The sequence below is a fragment of the Xenopus tropicalis genome, chromosome 8 (genome assembly GCF_000004195.4).
Source record: "Xenopus tropicalis strain Nigerian chromosome 8, UCB_Xtro_10.0, whole genome shotgun sequence".
Lineage (NCBI taxonomy): Eukaryota > Metazoa > Chordata > Amphibia > Anura > Pipidae > Xenopus > Xenopus tropicalis.
The window spans coordinates 90773792-90797314 of record NC_030684.2 but is presented as its reverse complement, the minus strand read 5'-3'; the positions used below and the strand labels follow the sequence as shown (position 1 = coordinate 90797314).

Below are 23523 nucleotides of genomic sequence, written 5' to 3'. Positions count from 1 at the left end.
CTGAAATCCTTATCATGATTTCTCATAAAGCAAAGAATAACTTATAAACTGCTTTTCATTGCCTTTAAATCTCCTTACTCTTTTGCACCTCACTACATGTCTTCTTTTGTGTTTCCATACGTTCCTGTTCAGATCCTCCACTCCTTACAGAGCATACAGTGAGGTAAAATACAAATCCTTCAAGGTGTGCTTATGGAAAAAAATCAATCCTCGTTCCAGGGCACTCTGCATGTAAAATCTCTCTATATTTTACTTGCAGAGTGCCCTGGAACGAGGACTGATTTTTTCTATAAGCACACCTTTGAAGGATTTGTACTAAGTTTAAGTGGAGGAGTAGATCCACGGTTAGCTGGTGCTGCTGGACTATTTTATTATTATAGTGCTGTGTTATATTAATCTTCACATATATACTGATGTAAAATAACTGGTCTTTTTTATAAGGGCATCCTAAACTATATTATAAGCAGGATCATAATATTTGGTGGGTCAGATTTTATCTGATCTTGTCATCCAAGAGCATACAACACTGTGCAACAGCATACAACATCACAAGTTGTAGCATCCTACAAAATCTGATCTCCACACCTGTAATGTAAGTTGGATCACAGATTCAATTGAGTGAGAAAAACTGATGGATGAGATTTGAAACTGATGGACAAGATTCAATTTAAGATGCAATTAATTCAGAAAAACTTATCTCAAAGTTATGTAAAAATGTTATTGAAGTCTATAGGAAAAAAACTGGAACTGAATTTGGAGAAAAGTTTTTTCTCATCGAATTGAATCTCGTTAATCAGTTTGACATGTAAACCATGGAATAACTTTTTCTCACAGAATTGAATCTGGCCCAAAGTTGGATGGAATGTTTTGTTCCGGCATATTGTTTTAGATGGCAATCCTTTCATGAAGTTTACACATCAGATTTTTGTATCAGTTCCATGGGAAAGGTATGCGGTACACTCTTATATGACTAATTTAAACAAATAAAAACAAGCAAACGTTATTTTGGTGGATAAAATGGCCGCAGCTGTTTATTAGATTTTATCATTAACAAAAACCACGTGACTTTAATCAAAAGACAAATGTTGTTTTAACTTCCTAGCCAGCCCAGGGAGAAAACTTATCCTAGGCCGCCTAATTATTTAAAAGAGAAGAATACTTGCCCCGCCTTACCTTACCAGCCGGGATGTATCTTCATTCAAAAAACAACTTTAAACATACAACTCCCTCCAGCTGCGACAATATACAATTTTTTTTTTTTTTTTTTTTTTTTATATTCTTTCGGGTGGGTGGGTGGGATCTGGACGTCATCCCGCAGTCGATGCAGCCTCCAAGCCAGCTCACGATGAATGAAGGTAAGACCGTGCCGCACAGCCCTTATATAGCCCCCAATATGCCATCATGTGACCCTGAACCACCAATGCAATGCGCCCTATGAAAATCTAACCCTATGACCTAAAAACACACCACCAGAAACAGCCAATCAGAAAGGGGGGGGGATAATTTACCTCAGCTGCCCGAATATAGTTAACTCTTTAATTCCCACAACCCTCCCATGGATTACACAAAAACTATATGTTTTTGATAATAACATTATATTTTAACCAGTACAACTACATTCAATGGATGCATTCTGTTGATCTGATACCATCCTACAAAATCTCACGAGGAGATTCGCCCTAATATGTAAATATAATTGCTTGATTGCAGGACAGTTAGCATTAGCAATTCATCAGCAATTAGTGTAGTATATAAGTTAGGAAATGAACACAAATATTTGCTTAATTGCCAATTGGAACTGCACATATGCAATTTAGCACCTCTGTGTTAAATTAGCCCCAAGGAGTATTAACAGCAGCCCTTTTGCTTTTTTCTTTTATTCCAGAAAATTATATGACTCCTACCAACTGAAACTCACCTGTCTCTGGGCGGCCCTGGGATGTGGTCATACTTCATATGAATATAGTGGATGTATCCACAGTACAGGAGAAAGCAGATCAGTATCAGTGCCAGCAGCAGGAGGGCTGCCCAGCCGAGGATTGCCCACAGCCCCATGATCACTGTGTCTAATTTTCAGTCTGATTTCAAACACTGTGAGCTCTGGAAAGGCACACTCTACTCCAGGATAAGGACGGCAGGCAAATGGGCTGGTCTTTTTCTCAAACACACAATTGCTTTTTATGGTAGGGAAACATATATTCTTAACACCTATTGCACAATAGATGGGTGAGCGAGGCAGGCATTTAGCATTATGTTATCAGAACAGCATAATGCCTTGCTGGATCAAATTCCATGCTGTTGTATAATCAGTTAGTCCCAACCCTCTGCACTACGTATCACTTATTAACACTTGCCTTGACTCTCAGAATATACACTAGGCGGCAAGGGAAGTTTTGCAGGGCCCAACCAGGAATAGGTGCTCCCTTAACAGTGTGCCCTGTTATGTGTGTAAATATGATTTGTTCCTGCGCCAAAGGTTGCATTTTACTGTTTTTCCAAACAGGCTTAAGTTAAGACGGGGTGACTCATTTATTTATTTTAACCATATAGTTTAGTTTTTTTTTTTTTAAATGTGACTGTAGAAACATAGCAACAAATCCTAAACTATATTTTTTCCACCATCACTAGCACATTTAAGAAAAACTTAAATGTCAACCAACCCCCACTTAATTCTATAGAATCCTTACTTGCTTTTGGTAGCAATTTTTTGTTCAGGTTTTTTAGATTAATACATTTTGAAGATTTTGAAGATCATTTTGCATAACTGGCAATGTAAAAAAAACCTCAGGGCTTAGACTATCATGTAGAATGCAGTATGGCTGTGTAAATGGCAGTTCATATAGTGTATATGCATCTACATATGGCTCACTGAATAAACTCATTCAAAGGGGGTATTTTTTCCCATACATATTCTGGAAACTTGCACAACTCTGCTTTAGGTGCAAAATAATTAGTATTTGCATTTACTTGTAGATGGTGATTTGTGGTATACTTTTCAATGCAGAGTGTCAACAGGCAAATAAATAAACATTTGACTAAGAAAAACTGGACCCCAATGCACAGCACAGGAAAAGGTAATCTTTATCAAGTTTGCTGTAGTATTGCTGTCCCTATCTGTGGCTACAGACCTACATAGCAGAATTAAATCAATTAAAACAAGTCACTTGTTCAATCTAGACCTTATTATCCAAAAAAAAACAAAGATCAGTTAAAGTAGCAGCCCCTAAATAAATCCCATTGTCATGCCAGCAGTATTTCTCTGGTGGGATACCGGTAGTTTCGGGGGGATTGGGACATGAGACATCCCTCATGTTTGGTATAATTTTGATCACCCACATGTGGATTAAAGCAAGCCCATATTTTCATAATAATATTGGATACTGGCAAGTGCCAATATTATATGACAGTTCCTGGATATTACCCCCTCATGCATACGGTAATGAGGAAGGGTCCCAGCAGGGGATAAAAGGGCAAAAGACCCTTACAAAAGCTCTTACTACAGCTCATACTTGAGGTCCCAAGTCTGTTGGGGTGTGTGCCCAGGTTTTCAAACTCTTGCCTGAGGAGGACACAAAGGAAATTCCTAACTTGGTAACGTACATAGGGTTTCTCTGTGTTTTATTCCCTTTTATTTTATTTAATGTTTTGTATGTGAGTGACTCTTTTTGTAAAATCTTTGTATATGCACTGTTTACTTTTGTAATATTAAATATAAAATTGAATACGTTTTGTCCGTTTGCTCTAACAAAAACTCACATGTTTGTATGAACGCTTGGGTCTAAAATGTATTAACTGCTTGTCTGTGGGTAGAGGGAAAGTTGTCTGTGTAAATGCTAATTAACTAGTTGACTGCTAGCAGGGGAGTGTGTTTTACTGTAATTTACCCCTTTGGCTGCTAGAGTGCTTGTTGAATTAGTAGAAGCTAACCCTAACTACAGTGAGAGAGAGAGTGTGTTTGGGGGTGTCTGACGTTAGTCTATCCTGTGTGTAAGGTGACTGAGTGTAACCCCTTGTTTCCCCGTCCCGGTGTCACTTGCGTCTGAGAGTGGTGTGATCGTGACACCCATGCTATATTGTCCCTTAATATTATTATTACTGGGCTCTGTGTAAGGGAAAGCCCACGTGGCCTCCTCTACAGTACATAGAATGCAGCGCTATCTAGTAGTATACATATACAAAATGATACAGAAGGTAAAAAGATTGATCTGCAATGCAAAGTTATTTAGGGCATTTTGTTGCCTGTGCCCAATATGCCATTGCCCTAAGGAGGCACAGTATGTAAGCACATCTGCCAATAAAGGACAAGGCAAAACTTTTACTCCTAAACTACTTCTTAACATTGAAAAACTAGCACAAGAATCTTCAAAAATTAATGAATATAACAGAAAAAAATGGGAATATTTCTTAATAATTATTAATATGTATAAGGCAAGTTGATAAGATTTTTTAATAGCACATTTGTTATTATATACATTATTTGATATAGTTTTTCTTTCAATCATAGTTGTTATGTAGCAAATAGTGTGGTAGCACAGGTCTAGTAACCTACAGCAACCAATTAAATGGTTTCATATACTGGTCTCTTGCTTAAAGCAAACATTTTGTTCTTATGGCTTAATGCACCTGGGTAGTTTGTGTCTTTTATTAGATTTCACCATTTAACCTTTTAATTCAGCTGGCCACTACACAAAACATTTTCCTGCTGAAATGTAATACAGAATACAATATCTAGTATAATGTATCTCTCTGTATAGACAATGCCTTGATAGTGATGAGCACATTTTTTCGCCAGGCATGGATTTGCAGCAAATTTCCGCAGTTCGCCATTGGCAAATTGTTTTGCGAAACTTCCATGAAAATTCGCTGCAGAAAAAGTTGGCGTGCGTAAAAAAAATCTGTTGCGCGTCAAATTGGGGCGGCCGTGTCAAAAAAGGAAGAGATAAATAATACATTCAGCTACAATTATTTCCTTTAGACAAAAAGAGAAAAAAGGTATAGAGGCCCCTTCTTATGTTTTAGCATTAAAATATATATTTATTTGTAGTTGCTGTATTGCTTGTCCGAGGTCTCAGCCTGCAGATGACACCGTCTAGGGGCCGAAGAGAACCTGTATCAAAAATACTGAAGCTTTGTCCTTCAGCCAGCTCAAAGTCATATCTTTGCAAAAGTTTTGCCATTACTACTTTGGCCTCCATCTGTAAAAATATTGAAAAATGATTTTGTAAGAGATTGTTGAGTACACCTTAAATGATGATATAACATGACCCTTTCAGCTTCTTGTAGTAGGAATCAACACACTAGGAGAAATTTAGGAATCAAAAAGGTATTTGTGGCCAGCCTGCCAGTGAGAATAATTGCTGCTTAGACAAGGCTAAAACTGCAAGCTGAACCTGTAATAACTTTACAGAAAAAAACCATAAGGGAAACATGCAGATATACTGGACTTTAACTGCCAAGAAAGAATGTCCCTTATTCCCCACATGGGTTCATATTAACAATGGAGATCAAGTGCACAGCTGTTCTAAAAAGCAACCCAGTATCACAGTTGTAAGGGTCAAATATCTCTTCCTACCACCTGCCCTAACACAGAAAATAAATATACTTTGTGCAAACCTTTTGGAGTTGGAAACAGTGTATAAAAGAAGAGGTTCATGGGGTTCATTAAATTCAAGTAATGCAATTTGTTACATTACTAGGAGTTTTGTGCCATGGCAGTGGTTGAAAAGGTTGACTACTTTTTGAAACATTATAAATATGTTGTTCTTTAACTTTTTATGCCTTTGTTTGCTTTATTTTATTATCAAGGAATCCAAGATTTCCTTACCTGTGAAAACACCTGTCCTATACAGGAGCGTGGGCCCAGAGAAAAAGGGAAATATGTATAGTAAGGCCTGTAGGCAAAATAGAAGTATATGAATTGAATTTAGATTATTAGTAGAGAAAACAAGTATAATCAGAGAGTGAAACCAATATTTCAACTATAAATAAAATTAAAAAGAGATGGATGGTGTATAAAAGTACTTATATGTGATTTATGGCAGCATCTATTCTGACTTTAGTGTTTTAATATTTTTGTTTATAAACAAAATAATTATATTAAATGAACTCCGTCTAACCAGTGTCTCATGCAAGCTATCCTTTTACCATTTTCAGCTAGTATCATTTAGAGATCTTGAATCCTCTCACCCTTTACTTACATATATTTTTAGGCATCAGCTGTTTGTAATTGTATTTTCCTTGTCACATTTATGGTGTTTTAATTGGAGGTTTTATTAATAAATTTATGTACATTATTTACTCTTTACCTTACGTACTTTTATTTAGCATCCACGTCTTTAGGAGGAAATCTATTGCTTATATGGGATTATATCCTCTACCTCTAGGAAATAATAACTGCCATTGTCATGTTGCTCCCGTCTACTGCCATGTATATTTATGGCTGCACATTTTTATATTATAAAGATATTATATCACTTATAAGTTATGAATTAGTTGATTATTGTGGTTCTAACTTGAACGAATATTTACACTGTAAATCATTTTTGTTGAAGTGATTGTGCTCAGTATATACTTTTTGGTTAATATTCTAAATATGTTCTAGAAAACAGGAAAAAGATTAAATTCAGCAGCCTCGCCAAATTCAATTTCAGCACTGATCAGAAAGCAATGTTGCACTTACTTTGGTGCACCAGGGCTGAATCTGTCTGGGTTGAAGGTAAGTGGATCTGTGTAATTCTGCTCCATTCTACCCATGATATAGGAGTTAAACTACAAACAAAACAAGAGCAGGATGTAACAAAAGTTCCCCTCTCAATACCACAGAAATGCACAAATACATGGGAAATGTTTAGCTCTCTATTGTAAAAAAAAAAAAAAGAATCCATTCTAAACCCCCTAAATACAAATGAATGTTATATATTCTTACATTATTTTTTATAATCTAGAATATTCTTACAATTTAGACCAGAGATATAAATGTACTAGAACACATGCCATCCTGTGACAACATTCAACTGCCACAGGAGACAGCCAAAGGGGTGTAGGCTTCTGTAAATATCTTAAGTTTAGATGTCTTGCATCAGCTTAAAACAACAATAGTTTACTAGCTTAGAACTTTTCTAAGAAGAGTTCTAAGACCTATGGAACCTCTGGTTTGACGGAGGAATGCTGTGTTCAAAATACCCTTTCATGCCTGCAGTTCCATTTACATGATTTAAAAATGAGTTGCTTATGGCAGACAAAGGCAAACAGGGATAGCTCAGGATAACACACTTTGGTTCTAATGTATGTGCCATAGGCATCATATCTAATAGTATATTTTTCTAATTCCTAATAAAGTACATTGTAATCATTAATTTGTTTCCAATAATCAATAGACCTGGTTGACTATTTTTTTTTTTTTGAGCAACAGTCCCATGCTGCATTGCAGACTTTGCCCTTACCATTACATTTACATTAGGTGGAATCCTTACTCCTTCTATAACAATTTCCTCCTTCACTCCACGTGATGTGCCCGGTGCTGTAGGGTATAGGCGCAAGGTCTCCTTCAAGACCTGACAAATTACAAAAGCTAGATTGAACATCCTTTAAAATAAAGTAGCCTTATACACCAATGTTGTATATTAGCTCCCCAAAAATCTAGCTTTTGAGATAATTAACTGCTCAGAAATGCAAACTTAAGAACAGTTTTAACCAGATACAACACTACCTTGTTCAGAGGTGGGGAATGTGGTGTAGAATGTGATACTGATTCCTACAGGGTTTTTATTTCTCTCTTACTCCAAATGCTCAGGAAATATCATCACTGAGAATGTATTATCCATATTTAAACTTAAGGTTACCATATACAGTATCTGCTGATATGGTAGGGCAGGTTGACTGTTTCCAGCCTTGCTGTCCAACAATGTGAGGAATCTACAGATCCAAAAGTGACAGAATCTGTAGTTACCTCCCATTTCTATTCAAATCACTACTACCTAAGCATCTGTCTAGATGTGCAAATATGTGCCCTTATTGTGTTGATTGTTTAATGTTATACGATTCATCTGCAATACAACTAAGAACAACATGAGGGTTTTAAGAATGAACCTCTGCTTTAGCAAAAGTTTGTCATGCAGCTCAAAAGGTATTAGTGAGTAATTTACTGTATGCTTGAGCAAGAGATGTCACTGTATTATTGTCTATTGATTTTATATGTAAACAAAGAAAATGTGTTTTGGGACCATGGTCATACAAACTGGCCTGAGAGCAAACTATACCCAGGGCAGCATGAAATACTGTACCTGGGACAAATAATGCAACTTGCTGAGGTCCTCGTGCTCAATAAATCTCCTTGAACCTATAACTTCATCTATCTCCTTTTGGGCTCTGCAAAAAAACCACAATTTTAATGTATGTAATAAATTGTTCCCACTGACGCGTCCCATAAATGCATGCACTACTTTGGGTAGAACAGCACTGATCCTTATGGCAAAATATACATAGTACTTATCAATTCTTTATCCTACTTCATTCAGTTCAATTCATTCATTTATGACTGCTGGAGAAATCATAAACCAAACCCCATATGAGTTAAGGAACTCATTTGGGGTTTTGGGCCAAAATGCCTCCTTACTTTAGGTTTTTTTTCCCCAAGCAAGCTTTGTTAAAGAATAAAACGTTATAAAACATCACAAAAAAGCTGCCAAACTTTTTCTTATTTAAGAAAGCACCTTGGGGACAAAAACCTCAACTAATTAATTATTTCAGAAACCCCATGTAAGTTCCTTAACTCACACAGGGTTTACTTTATGATTGAGCCTGAGGTTCACACAATCATAAATGTGCCCCAGAATGTAGTTTATGTCCAGGAAGTTGGGCACCCTGTAATTAGTATATGAAGGCTAAAAGCACTCCCCAAAGGAACTTTTTGGTTTCTAAAGCTCTATACCTTGATGGAACTGAAATACTATAAACTTAATTTGAAATTTGTAACTTAAGTATGTTTTTAATACACTTTGCAATATCACTGGTAGCAGTGGTAATGTAATGTAAGTTTGAAAGGTTGTTGGACCATAACTGAATACTAATTTGAGATCTTATACAAATGATTTATTTGTACTCTAATATTTGTACTCTAAATAATATAATGTTATATAGTGTACATCTGCATTATTGAGTGATTATTGAAAACCACCTTCTGGTTTTGTTTTACCTATATGTATGGTTGCATTATACAAAAGATTGTAAAGCAGAACTAATGACTCACTTTTGTAATATCTCTGGATTCCTCCCCAATTCCATAACTGCAAATGATAGTTGGTTGGCGGTGGTTTCTTGGCCTTAAATATAAACAGGGTATGCTTGTAAGGCAACAAACAATTCTTCTTCAGACATGCTGAAAAGAAGGGTACTTATATCTAGTTATAGTATTAGTAGTCATAATCAAAAATATTTTTTATGCATTGTTAGGGGCAGATTTATCAAAGGTCAAATTGCTTTTGATGTTAACATTTTTTCCTGACCACTCTATGTTTTTTCCACTGGTAATACAAAGTAAAAAGAAAACAAACAATTATAAATCTCTATTTATTAATACATTTGACTTTTTTTATAATTTGCAGCTTCAGATGTAAGGGGTTGCAGTCATTAAAAAAGAGTAACTATGGACCAAAACAGTTGCTAAAATAGATTTGCAGATATGAAGCCAACTCATTATTGGTGATATTAATGTTATTAAATGTTAATTCAAGTTTAGCAACTTATTTGAACTGAAAATGCTGAAAATAGATTCTGCCTGTTTTTTGAACCAAAAAAATATGGAGTAGTTTCAGTTTCCCTGTTTACCCTGTTTAGCTTAAGAAATAACTAAAACTACAGAATATTGCCATGAGTAAAATAATATGTTTAACACCACACAACTGTTTTACAAACCAGCAATAAAGAATGTCACAAAGTTGTCCAATAAAGTCTCTGGGTCACAGTCTTCTTCCAAAGCTAGTGAGACACAAAAGCTGCATTAGCCTATTATAGAGGAAATAAACCAAACTCTCTGAACTGATAACAGACTGAAATTCTCAGTAGCTAGTATTTCATTCTATTTTATTTTGTCCATAGCAAACCTGGTTCTTGCATTATTCCTTCTTAGCTCTGAACCTTGTACTAGTAACAAACCACACCTGTATGACTTGTTTAACTCTAAACCAATCATGGACAGATATGCTACAATACTTTCAAAAGTAAGACTACTATATATGGTAAAAATTTACAACACAGCCTCATGAGATGGTTAGGCTAAATCATTTTCCAGTCTTTATGAAAACAACATAACACAGTTTCTAAATCTTTTTTCCCGTACACAGAAGTAATAGAAATATATACCATGCTAAGTGGGTTTTGGAGGTGCTTGCTATCTAAATACTGTACTATACAGAGAAAAAAAACAACAAAAAAGCATGGTATATTTGATAGCCAAAATAAAAATGAATGACTTAATTAAACAAGTATGCCTCAATTAAGTACAAAACTATCTTTCTGAAAAAGTCTCAATCTTAAGTGATGAGCACATCCCACCCAGTAAGTACTTGAATGTGTGTAGTAGGTATGTATTGGTGTGTAGGCATTTAGGCATAAGTGTTTGTCTTTAAATATCTTAAAATATCTTTTTGATATCTAATTAAAAAAGTTGCTATATTTAAAATTGATTTCCTTTTACTCTGTAGTAATAAAACAGTATCTTGTAATTGATCCCAATTAATCTTTATTGGATGCATAACAATCCTATTGGGTTTAATCAATGTTTTATTGATTTTTTTGTAGACTTAAAGAATACCATTGGTACCAAGCATTCTGAATAACAGGTCCTATACCTGTACAAAAGTTTTGTGCATTAGGCCATGTAGGGCTGCTGCCTTTTATGGCTGGTGAAGCCCGGGCAGGGGTGGACTTGATCATATCGGGGGTGGGTGATTTCAGCATCAGGGCGTGACCATTTAGTGGGTGGGTCTGTGACTTCAGGGGGTAACTATGACTTTGGCTGATTCTCTTCAGATTCCTGTCTGTATTTCCTAATTTAGAAATCTAGACAGACAGTTTTCACCCAGACAGCCCTACCAAAAACCAGGCTATCTGGTAGAAAACTGGACAAGTGGCAACCCTTAGGCCATGTTTGGTTTAATTTATAGTTAGTCATGATTGGAACAGCTTTATTGCAAGACTCTCCATACCTGCCCCCTTGAGTATCTGTGTCAGAATATCCATTGGAATTTCCTCTCCATCCTGTATCTGCTTCTGTCTCCTTTCAATGCATTCCTTCCCTGTCTGGCGAAGCAGCCTGATGCTCTCCTGCACTTTCCTGATGAACCCTCTCTTTGCGAGAGAATACTATGAACAGACGGAACATAATGAGAACAATTGCAGGCTTCTAGTTACATTAGATGCAATGGCATTAATGTTATTAAAAGGGAATTTGCTATTAATTGGTGAGGCTATTAATTGACAGCATGTACGTTATTATTAGTTTATAGTTAATATCAGGCAATCCGTCTGAATTATGCCTCTGCAATTGGCTATCACAGCTGATTCAACTCTCCAGTAGGTTATACTGAACTTATACTAGAACACAGGGCCCAATGGGAATCCTAATGACTACTGCACACTCAGGGGCATATTTATTATAGTGTGCAAACCATCACCAGTGATGTTGCCCATAGCAACCAGATTGTTGCTTTTGTTTTCTTACTTGTACGTGACCATACAAATTTAATTGCTGATTGGTTGCTATTGGTAACATCACCAGTGATGTTGGCTTACACACTATAATAAATATTAATGTTTTGGCCACTAAAGTGCTTGAAGGTAAAATGCCCTTCCCCGTCTGTAGCTGCTTCCAAATTATCAGTGGTAAATGCTATGCCATAGTATGCTTTTCAACTATATTTCCCCAAAACACTAAAGCACTTCAGAAGTTTAGGAGAAAACACCCTTCACAATCAACAAAGGAGTTGGGTCCTTGTGTATTTTTATTATTTTTTTTAGCAAAAACCCCATTACACTGAAATCACCTTTATCATTGGATTCCGTGTTTCCACTATACCATTCATTACCAGTGAAATGGCTTGAGGTAAGGGGGTCAGATCATCTTTCAAGGAGTTCAACTCCATTCCAAATGCAACCTGTCAATAACATATAACACAACAAAATAAATATTTATATTGGGCCAGCATTTATCCAATATTTTATATTGTGGTAGAGTGTCAAAAGGTGTGTTTTCTCCATATTAGATATAAGCTTTAAGGGAGATGTTACTAAACAAAGAATGCTATCTCTGTTTAAAGGATTTTGCTGTTTCGTCCAGGAAGCCTTAAAGTGAAAAAAAGTGTCTCTTGTGGATCCTATAAGTTAACAATAGCTACACAAAAGCTTAATGGTATTTCTCTGCTATAAAGTCTTTCTGCAGCGAGAAGTTTCTAGGTCTCTCAGAAGTAAGTTTTAGGTACAGATAATACACATCTTACTTTTGATACTATCTATTTTGTTTGCAATTATTGTTATTGTGTGTCATGTTTGGACTATGTTCTCTATTTCTAAATGACATATGAAGCATTTATTAGGAGGAATAATTTGCTATACTCTATAGACAAAGCAAACATTTGGTTTTAATATTGCACAGGTCATATGCTCCACCAAGGTAATATGTCACAGCATTAATTTCAATGGTGTGATAATGACATAGGCATATCTAAACTTTGCTTCGTAAAAATGAGCAGGTTACTCTGATATCCATGTAGTGGTTATTGAAGATTCCCACCCCTGTAACACCCTCACAAAATTTGCATGGTTTCCTTTGGGTCAGGTGTTTATCAGGTTTGACCTTGTTTAGACATTTTGTTACAAGGTGCCAAGTCATATTATAATAAGGCTGCAAGAACACTTAAGTACATACATATATCTGGCCAAATAAAATAAGGCAGTGTACTATTCTCATTAAGCAAACTGCCAGTATGACTAATAGCCTATTAATGCAAACTAAGCAGTAGTGCCACCTTCACATCATCAATTAAAAAATTCATAGTAGGGCAACTGCCTCATAAAAGAGGATTTTTTTTAATTATCATGGGCACATTGGAGCCAGAGGTGCACTACATATTGGACTTGGATTTCAGCTTAAATTTCTATTATTAATTGTGTAAGAGTTACATATTCCCAAGTCCCCGATGAGTAATTTCCACGCTACATCCCTTTGCCTTGAAAGTAGAAGAAACCTGGATTCATAATATACCCAGGGGAGCAACTGAGCAGTTTGCATTAGTTCTCAAACTTTACTGTCAATATGAGTAAGTAATAATAGATAGATCTACTTTACTCTATTGAAATACAGTGTATTCATACACTTTGTCCATTCTTCTATGATACACAACTGTAACTTTTCTGAAGTGTAATCTCATGGTGGTAATTCTCATGGCATAATATCCTGACCATTACCTTGGCTATAACATCAAGTGTCACTCTGCTAAACAGATTGTGCATTTCAGTATCACTTTTCCCATCTGCCTGTTCAGAAAGCCTCTCCATTAGTTCCTCAGCTTTTTCATTGAAGGGCCCCATTAAGTCCATTAGGTAACTGTAAAGGCAACATATATAAGTGAGAACAAAATTCTTATTGTATAGATATCTAGATGAATTACATTTTGAATGATAAAAAATTACTCTGTAAAGCATAGGTAATATTATGTTAACAGGTGCATACCATGATCATCCAAAGTCCCCAAAGAGCTATAATATGCACTACATAAAAACATAGTTTCTGCATGTTAGTGCAAATGAAAAGGGAAAAGAAAAAGCACTCAGGAACCTAGAAAGGAATGAAAGATAAGAAAAATAAAGAGAGAAAAATAGACCTTGTGACTTAATATTACAAGTTAAAACATAAATGTTTAAATAACATTATTAGTGATTGGTTTAAAACAAAGTTGTTTATCCATAACATGTTGTCCATGGAGACCATATGATAGAGAAAGCATCAAAGTTTCACATCAAGAGTGCAGAAAGTTTTTCCATGGTATATATTGTATATGTTTTATTGAAAGTGAGCAATCTGACTCCCCAAGGTTCATTTGGCTGTAGATGAAATTAATCTTATCAGATGCAAGAATTTTTTATCAAACATTTTTAAAGAAAATTTAAGTAGCAATCAAAATGAATTTAGTTTAAAAAAAGTTCAAGTAGTGGGAAAGATATCCTACAATGGTTAATGCAGCTGTCTGCAGTCGTTTTGATCAATAGGGCATTCCCACAAAATATGCACCAATGTACTAATACTGTCTTAGCCACTGAAATAAAAACAAGAACGAACTGAAGATATTTTATGTTTTCTTTGAGAAAAAAAGTTAATTGATAAGTTATCTGGTCAATAACTTGTAAGAAAGTTAATTTATGGCTATATTGCACTCCATATTCTGTTCCAGCCATCTCGTGGTAACATTATGGTCTTGTTCCCTTTTACTAAAAATGTTTGAGCCTGTGACATAAGGTATAGAAATTAGGTAAGGAGAGAATTAACATCACAAATCGCTTTGAATGATGACAATGTTTTGGTGGCTAAATTCTTAATTCTAATTATGTCCATATCTACATTTAAAGTTTGTAAATTGGACCATTTTTTCTCAGCTGACACTGTTCATTATCATCTCCTTAGTGTTCCTCTGTCCTTACATTCAGAATTCCATCCCTGAAATCCTTTGGAGAGAATACTCCCTTAGTCTCTTCAGGGATAAATTGAAAGACTACCTCTTGGAGCACTCATACAGCACCTGAACTGGAAACTGGCACTTATATTGCAGTGTCACCCACTGTAACCTACAGCACTTAAAGGAACAGTAACACCAAAAAATTAAAGTGTTTTAAAGTAATTAAAATATAATGTACAGTTGCCCTGCACTGGTAAAACTGGTAAGTTTGCAACAGAAACGCTACTATAGTTTATATAAATGAGCTGCTATGTCTACACGGGGGCAGCCATTGAAGCTGGGAAAAAGGAGAAAAGGCACAGGCACATAGCAGATAACAGATAAGCTTTGTAGAATATAATGGGGTTTTATCTGTTATCTGCTAAGTAACCTGTGCCTTTTCTCCTGTAAATGGCTGCCCCCGTGGCTACTCAAAAGCTTTATTATATAAACTATAGTAGTCTTTCTAAGGAAAACACACCAGTTGTACCAGTACAGGGCAGCATTACATTATATAGTAATTACTTTTATACACTTTCATTTTTTGGTGTTACTGTCCCTTTAATACCATCCTGTTTGTGTCTGTAAGTTACCTTCCCATTTAGATTGTAAGTCTCCATCCCCTCCATCCATCTCTTAATCTTTAATGCAACTGTACTTTGTATTTATTTGTATTTATTATTGCAATGACCCTATTTGTTCTATTAATGAATTTTTCTGCTATACAGTGTTGCGTTGATAAGTAGTGCTATTTAAATAAGAATATACATACATACTGTAGTTTATACATTATTGAAAGGGATTTATGAACTGTATTAAACCTGAGTTATGTTTCCCTAAGCATGTATAGGAATCGTATCAATCCAGAGCTTAAGTCTACTGTCAACAAGTTAAAATGCCCCCACCAAAAAAAACAACCATAAAAGGTTTACCAAAATGCACATATTCACTAATCTGTTGAAAATTCAGACAATATAGAAGTCCTGCCTTCTTTTAGCTTACTCTACAGAGAGAAATTGCATATTAATATATTTAGAAAAATTAGAAAACATTAAGTATAATGTTCTGATTCCAATATACATCCAATAATATATTTCTTGTGATGTCAAAGGCAGGAAGGCAGGAGTCTAGACCTTCCATAGTACTTTGTTCCCAGTATAGACATAAGTCTTAATTTTTAACATTATAAATACACTTACGTTCTGCTGAAAGCAGGATCCATAATCCTCCTCTGTTTGTACCAATGATCGTGATCTTTATCAGTAACTAAGCCCTTCCCCATGAACCTGGAATAGGCATAAGACATGAAAGATTAGCTCTGTAGTTATGGTTTGTATATATCTTGAGCTATGTGAATATTTTAATATTTGTTGTGCAGGTTACACTTAGGTTGGACAATGTAGTCTCAAACAAGTTGCTTAAATAAAGCAATAGTTGTTTTGTTTTGTGTGAGCCTGTTTCAGGCAGGTAGGGAACCCTATATATTGTATGTTAGGCATCATCTAACTCTCTCCAATATTTTCAGTATTTATGTACAAGTTTATGAACCAGGCTTGTACATAATCAACTACAGGTCCATTCTCTATGGTCTTTCTTTCCAATTACTTTTTGTCCTATATTAACCAGTTGAGTAGCCTTTGCAAATATTAGGGATACACTGCAGCCACTTTTTTTGCATTCTGCTGAATACCGACTCTTTTGCAAAGGATTCAAGCAAATCCCAAACTGAATCTGAATCTTAATTTGCTTATCAAATTAGATAAATCCTAGGGAGGAAAATCTGCAAACACACAGAAAAATAGACTATTTCCATTGTCATATGCTCTAAAGTCATGTGATTTTAAGGGTTTGGATTTGTTTCAGCCAGGCATTCAGATTTTTCTGAATCCAAATCATGCTAAAAAAAACTTGCATTTGGGCAAATACCAAACTGAATCCAGGATTTTGTGCATCCCTAGTTAATATTGCATGAGTTGGAAACAAGGTAATAATTATATAATACACAACAGACATGATGCTGTTAATTATATCCTAATTATATCCATGGTGATGTCATCAGATCATAATCGTGCTTAGTGATGTAATTTGTGTTGCATTACTTGAGGAAACTTGTGTATTATCATAAATAATGTACCCCCTGTTGTAAACTATAAGGGTATAGAAGACACCTCAAAGTTCTGTGACTCTGCCTTCAGCCTTGTGCTATTATATGATCATGGACCCTATAATAGCCCTATATTTTACAAAAGGGTTGCATTATTTACTATATTATCACATAAATCAGTTATGGTCCCAATTAATAATTATGGCGCACCATACTGACTCTAGAAATTCATACCTGTCCTACACAATATTTTCTTTTGGTTTCAGAGAAAAAATAAAATCATTTTTTTATATGCTATGTTTTTTATGTTTAAATCAAACGTCTGGGTGGAACCTACCTCATTCCGTACAGAGTAGCAACACGATCATATATGTCATTCTTGGAGTATTTTGGTGACATTAGAAATTCCTGGTTAGCAAAATATGTCAGAAATAATGCATCAACTGCTCAGTATTAAATGTAATATGGATAATGATATTCATTTTTACCCACCATAATGAAAGGTAGAGTGCATTTGCAGGCTGTGTTTGTACCCCTAAATTTATTTCAGTGAGAGGTTCTTCGAATGATTAGACAATTTTCAGGCAAAAAGTCATCCCTTTTACTCATTCTGTATATAATTAACTTTACATATATAAATGGCTCCTTCTCACAGGTCTACAGCCACAACACTGAATTTAGGCACTTCTATGTATCTAACCTGTTGTTTGCTTAGCCAGTCTGCATGATGTGGTATCTAGTTAAAGCTAATAGGTCTCATTTACTAATATAGGTGTTAAATTGCACTAGTGTAGTAGTCCATAGCAAACAATCAGCAGTAAGCTTTGAATCGTCCAACTATGTATCTAAAAACTAAAACAAAGGTGTGATTATTTGCTATGAGAAACTACAATGCTGAAAATTAGAACCTATGTTTGTACTGACAGGTTACTCGTGTCCTATATTAGGCCCCTACAACTATAGTCATAGGACCAACATTGCTTTCTTGTCACAAATAAAAATATATAAATATATATAAATATTATCAGCTTCCTAATATTGGCAATATAAGGCAACAGGGAGACTTAAAAAAACTTTTATATAATATAATAAAATATTTTAGAAGTTTGTGAGAAGTATGTTTTTAATTCTGTTTTACCAAAAATAACCAAGGCTTTTCAGTTTAAGCACAATACAAATATATGGCATGCACATAAAGTAACTTAAAAAAATTCAATTGGCTAACTAATATCCATGAACCTAGTGATGGTTTTATAAAAAAAACTCCACTGTGCAAAGTAAAGCCTATGTAGGTAGAGAATACCCTTGTGGATAATTTTTGTAAAGCCTGTGATACCAGTGCTTATACCATAATGTCAGGGTCCAATTAACCTTTTTGTATCTTGCACCATGCTTGCTTGTTTTAGGAGAGAGGCAAACCCAAACCCAAATCTCTTTATGATACTAAATAGTTGCCTTAGTGTTTATCACAACCATTGTATGTACCGCCACTGATAATAGACAGTGCTACGAGACAAAACTTACACAATTGAGAAATAATCAGTCTAACTTCATACCTTTACTCCCTCAGGGCTGGTAATGAGCACAATCACTCTGTGTAAGGCATTGATTCGAACAACTGGCCCATACTTCTGCACCCTGAAAATAAAATAGAATTAGCGGCTCTCTAGCTGTAAAAATAGTATGATATTGTCCCAATATAAGAACCATTCAGATGTGAAAACCCAGTTACTGCATTCAAGGGGACAGAAAAAAGTTTTGCATGTCATATAAAGCCCAACAGCAGGCTAAATTAAAACTTTATATAGACCCTTGGTTTATTATGTTTGGTAGTCTCTGCTCAGAATTAAAGTGCAGTAGCATAAATAAAAGTCCATAAACAATACTGTACTGCAGCTAATGGATTTGATATAATAAATGTGTGTGTAAATTTCAAATATGAAAGAGAGCAAGGTACTGTGTAGAGTTATATTGCTTGCTCCGATGTATGTTCCAGCAAACTGTATGTACTGGCAAACAGTGCTGTTTATATTGACTACCTAAACCATTTGCTTCTGGAAGCAATGTAATGATTTACATAAATATTTTTAATAGTAACATTTAAGGGGTCACAGCTGTCACATACTGGTCTTATGAACACAGCTCCAGTGCTGCTACTTTGAACTTATAGGTTATATAAGTTTACATTGTGAATAAGCCCCAGTCTAGATTGCTATTGATACCCATAGACTATTTGATGGAAAATGCTTTCTAGTCACTGCCCTCTGGCAATGAACATAGTGACTGTGAGGCTTTCATTTTATTTTTATTCTGTATTATTTTTCTTTATTGCCTCTGCTGTTTTCAATTCTAACTTTTAAAGTGTTGTCTTGTTTCTTTGGTACAGTCATATAGCGGTTTGCATTTCATGCCTGATAGATGCATGTCAATAATTCAAAAACTGTGAAAACAAAACACAAAGAACTGTAAATGGTCTTGTAATATCACTGCCTACATCATACACGACAATGTTCTTAGCAGACTGAAATCACTGCATGCTTACCTATTTGCTATCAATCAGTGTCTAATATAACTTACCAATCCAAATACTGATCGTAGACCACCTTGTTGTTTTTCATTAATCTTAGAATTGTAGGTGAATGTCCAAAGATGAAACTAAAAAAGAAAAAAGCAACTAATAAAAAGTTCAAACTCGTATTAAAGAAAATACTTTTGGCCTCTTTCAAATGTTGCCATAGATTTGCAATTTAATATGAGTAACACCAATATCTCTAGTTAATCCAGGTATGGGCATTTGCCCTTAAGCGCAGGACTGGGCAAAATAATGTTTTAGTGCTCCAGAAGGTAGCATCTGAGTTTAATCTTAGAGTGTTCCCTACGGAGAGATTCAGGGATAGAGTTCCAGAGGTAAGGAGCAGCGAGATAGAAAGGTATAAGACGAGAAAGCGCAGTGGGTGTGGATGGTGTAAAAAGATGGAGGCTCTGAGAGCCAGTATGAATAATCCATTTCCCCATTGGCTTCATATGAAAGTATCATGTGTAGAAATGCAATTGTTTTTTTATTTAATTTTTTTGTTGGTTTTTATTTCACCTTCTAACTGTGAGTTTGTCACTTACCCGTCTCTAGGGGGCCCTGGGATGTGGTCATACTTCATATGAATATACTGGATGTATCCACAGAACAGGAGGAAGCAGATCAGAGTGAGCGCCAATAATAGGAGAGATGCCCAGCCAAAGAGTGCCCACAGCCCCATGATTACTGTGCTGAAACTGAGGCAGACAGATAACAGAGACAGTCTGTTGTTTGTTTGCTCTGTATGATATAAAAATAAGCAGGGCAGGAGAGTGGGTGTCCTAACTAGTAATCATTAACAGCAGGTTAAAATTTAAGCAATAAAATGTCAGTCTCTAAGTAATCCCTTCCTAATGTAATTGAGCAAATGCACGTTACATACGCACAACTCAGTTTACTGCTGCTTTGATTTATTAAAATTCGTTTTCACAGAGCACATACCACTCTTTTGCTGCTTATGCTGATACTGGTGGCATAAATAGAAACGACTGGACCCCACAGCTAAATCTCTTTAGCCTCCCCAATTTTCCAAGATGATCACTTATCCTACTTGACCCTTACACTCCAGGGTTTCCAGTAGTCACAGAATATGGTTTTCCTGTTTTGCAACCCTGACTGGCACAGAATTATATTGTTGAAGCAAAACTCATATTCATGTTCTATGATACTTCTATACAATATTGAATACACGTAACCTTTTTATGAAATAAGGAAGGCCGGAACATTTGTTTGACCACAAAAGGGGACCTGATCCAGATTCTGAAAACTAATTTGCTTTATTTCATATTTTGTTAAGGTTTGTATGTTTTGGGAACACCTATCCTGCCATAGAATTTTTGTATTTTGGTATTGCCAATAAGAAAATCTAAAATTTTACAGCCTTTCATAGCTGGTTTCACGCCCTTCCTGGCTTCTTGTAATGGTATTATAAACACAACTGTGTCCCATGGGGTCAAATATTTATAAAAAAAACAAAAACTCAGAAGTACTTGCTTTATCTCGTGATGATGGAAGGTGAAGAATGAATATTGTTATGGCTGTTCAGGGTTGCGTATGGGTTATGTTTGTATGTTTTACTGCTACTGAGACATTGTCAGGTGTCTAGGGAGTGGCTGGCATAACAACACATGGTAGTGTGGGGAGCATGACCTGACTGGTTGAAGTAATAGCCTAGGAGTGGCATTTATCACCACCTTAAGGGTAGTACATGCAACATTTCTGTATTCAAGTTTTGTTTTGCACTGTGTAGAATATTTTCTAGCACAATTTGTTACAGATTTTAAAATCCCTTTTAAATCCCTTCCTACAATTCAAACGAAGAGACACATTTTAATAAAATTATTAAAATGTACAGTATCTGACTAAAAAGCAGCATTTAAGAATCATCATCCTTTGCAATTAAAAAAAATGTTCTTCATTCACATACAAGTTAAGTTTGCACAAATATAGAGAGAAGGCAGTCAGTCATAAGTGAGTTATAACTATGTACCAATTTTGCCCCCCCATACACAGTTCCCCCAATTGCCCCCATAAATAGGTCCCCCATACACAGTGCCACCATAGGCAGTACCCCCAATTGCCCACATAGACAGTACCCCCCATAGACAGTAACCGCCCACAGAAAGTGCCCCCATAGACAGTACTCCCCCACAGAAAGTGCCCGCATTTCCCCTCATAGACAGTACCCCCATAGAAAGTACCCCCCATACACAGTGCCCCCATAGAAAGTACCCCCAATATACAGTGCCCCCATCGAAAGTACCCCCCATATAGTGCCCCTATAGAAAGTACCCCCCCATACAGTGCCTCCATAGAAAGTACCCTCCATACACAGTGCCCCCATAGAAAGTACCCCCCATACACAGTGCCCCCACAGAAAGTACCCCCATACAGTGCCCCCATAGAAAGTACCCCCATACACAATGCCCCCATAGTAAATATCCCCAATTGAGACAGTACCCCCCATACACGCTCCTTCTTCTTCAGCGGCTCCTCTCCATATGCGGCTTCTTATATGGCGGCGACAGGTCCTTTTATAAGGTTGCGTCCCGTAGGTACGTGTGACCCCAAGGAGCTGCATACGGAGAGGAAGCGCTGAAGAAGAAGGAGCTCCCGGCTCCAGCCAGCGCCTCCCACTGTCTCGGATACTTCAATGAATGTTCAATGAATGTTCCGATGTGCTATTAAAACTAGGACTGTCCCGCTAAATCAGTCTAAAAAAATAATTTCATGATTCTTTAGTTCTTCAGCTGAAACCATACTATTATTATTATTTATAAAATGCCAATGCCTTAGGTGGCAGTGAGTGCCAGTTACCAGGGGCAGCAAAAAGCCGCATCTGGTAGCTTTAAGAACCTAATTTTAATTTTTTAAAACAAAAATTTGGCTGTGTTACTGCAAAGAGCAAAATTGTAAGCTCAAGCTGTAGCATCACCAGGATAGCCATTGCTAATAACTGATGGAAAGGGGCCCAGCCCTAGAGAGCTTGCAGCTTAAAACATTGTCAGTATTACACAGCAAGTCCAGTCACATTAGACTTAATAGGTATTGTTGCCTAGTTGGTATTATCAATACATGTTATATTGTTTTGCACTATTGCTCTCTTTGCACTAGCAATGCGGGCCATCCTTGCCCCCTCTAACGCAAAAAAAAGTTAAGCGAGGGGGAGCAACATCAGCTTGGCCCCCCAGGCTGTTACGCCCCTGAGGCGACACTGTCTGGGTCTATTAGAAAATCTGGAGGTAAATTAGGAGATAGGCTTTTTTCACCAAAGACTGCCCTTGCTACCTAAACAGCTATCTGCAGATAGTCCTTGCACGCCATGTAGGAAGTCCCCAGCTCAGACATAAGCTCCTGTAGGGGAATTCCCATAAAGGGTTGGTGCCACCTTCTGGCTAAACATAAACATTGGCGAACTATGTACATGTTCAAAATAAAATATATTTTCCCCCCTTACAAGATATTTATTCATTTTTTTCTACTAAACAACATGGATTCCAATTTTTAAGAACCTTTGGCAAGATATAGTCACACTCTATTATACTGTACAAAAATTACTGATATTTATGAATATTAGAATTACTAACCAGGGTTACCAAATACAAGTAGATGGTTCTTTGTACTAAGTTGTTGGTCTGTGGACACATTTACATTAATGTGATAAATTAGGTCAGGTCCTATGAAATACAAGAATTAAAAATATCTGCTAGATTGTAGCAGACATTAACACATGTACAGGGTATATAGAAAAGCTAAGTATTTAAAAGTTAACATCAGTATTAGTAAAAGTAGCTATTGTATTAATCTGGGACACACTGTCTATGTATGATTTCCAAACACATTGTGGGCAGCAGCACCTGAGACCTTTGAAACATTGTGCAAAAGCTTCACTTTTTAAACACAAAATATTTACATATCAGACTACCATCATGTCAGCGTCAAATGTTTCAAATATTTATTCTAATTATACACCCTTACATACACCTACAAACTTGCATTTATTCAGTCTGCTCTGATGAACTGAGAGTAAAGGTGGCCATACATGAGCCGATTTTTTACTTTAAAACAGCCGATTCCAGAATGATCCGATAATACTGTTAACTCATCGTATAGCTGATGGTGTACAAACGATCATCGGGCCA

At 36.1% G+C, this 23523-nt stretch overlaps 2 protein-coding genes across 2 annotated transcripts in view; both read right to left on the bottom strand.

The window, feature by feature from the left end:
• Positions 1-2195, bottom strand: part of cyp46a1.2 (cytochrome P450 family 46 subfamily A member 1, gene 2) — a 28628-nt gene extending 26433 nt beyond the window's left edge. Inside the window, exon 1 of the mRNA NM_001079082.1 lies at positions 1919-2195. Within this exon, the coding sequence (NP_001072550.1) occupies positions 1919-2055 (137 nt within the window). The 5' untranslated portion in view covers positions 2056-2195. The remainder of the gene's footprint in view (positions 1-1918) is intronic.
• Positions 2196-4430: 2235 nt separating this feature from the next.
• Positions 4431-20097, bottom strand: cyp46a1.1 (cytochrome P450 family 46 subfamily A member 1, gene 1). Its single transcript, NM_001032348.1, is given in 15 exon segments — positions 4431-5195; positions 5825-5891; positions 6680-6768; positions 7443-7553; positions 8283-8367; positions 9248-9320; positions 9913-9975; positions 11205-11361; positions 12042-12152; positions 13462-13600; positions 15905-15991; positions 17147-17217; positions 18366-18447; positions 19387-19464; positions 19927-20097. Coding segments are annotated over 15 exon segments (1524 nt in total). The 5' UTR covers positions 20064-20097; the 3' UTR covers positions 4431-5021.
• Positions 20098-23523: the final 3426 nt, after the last annotated feature.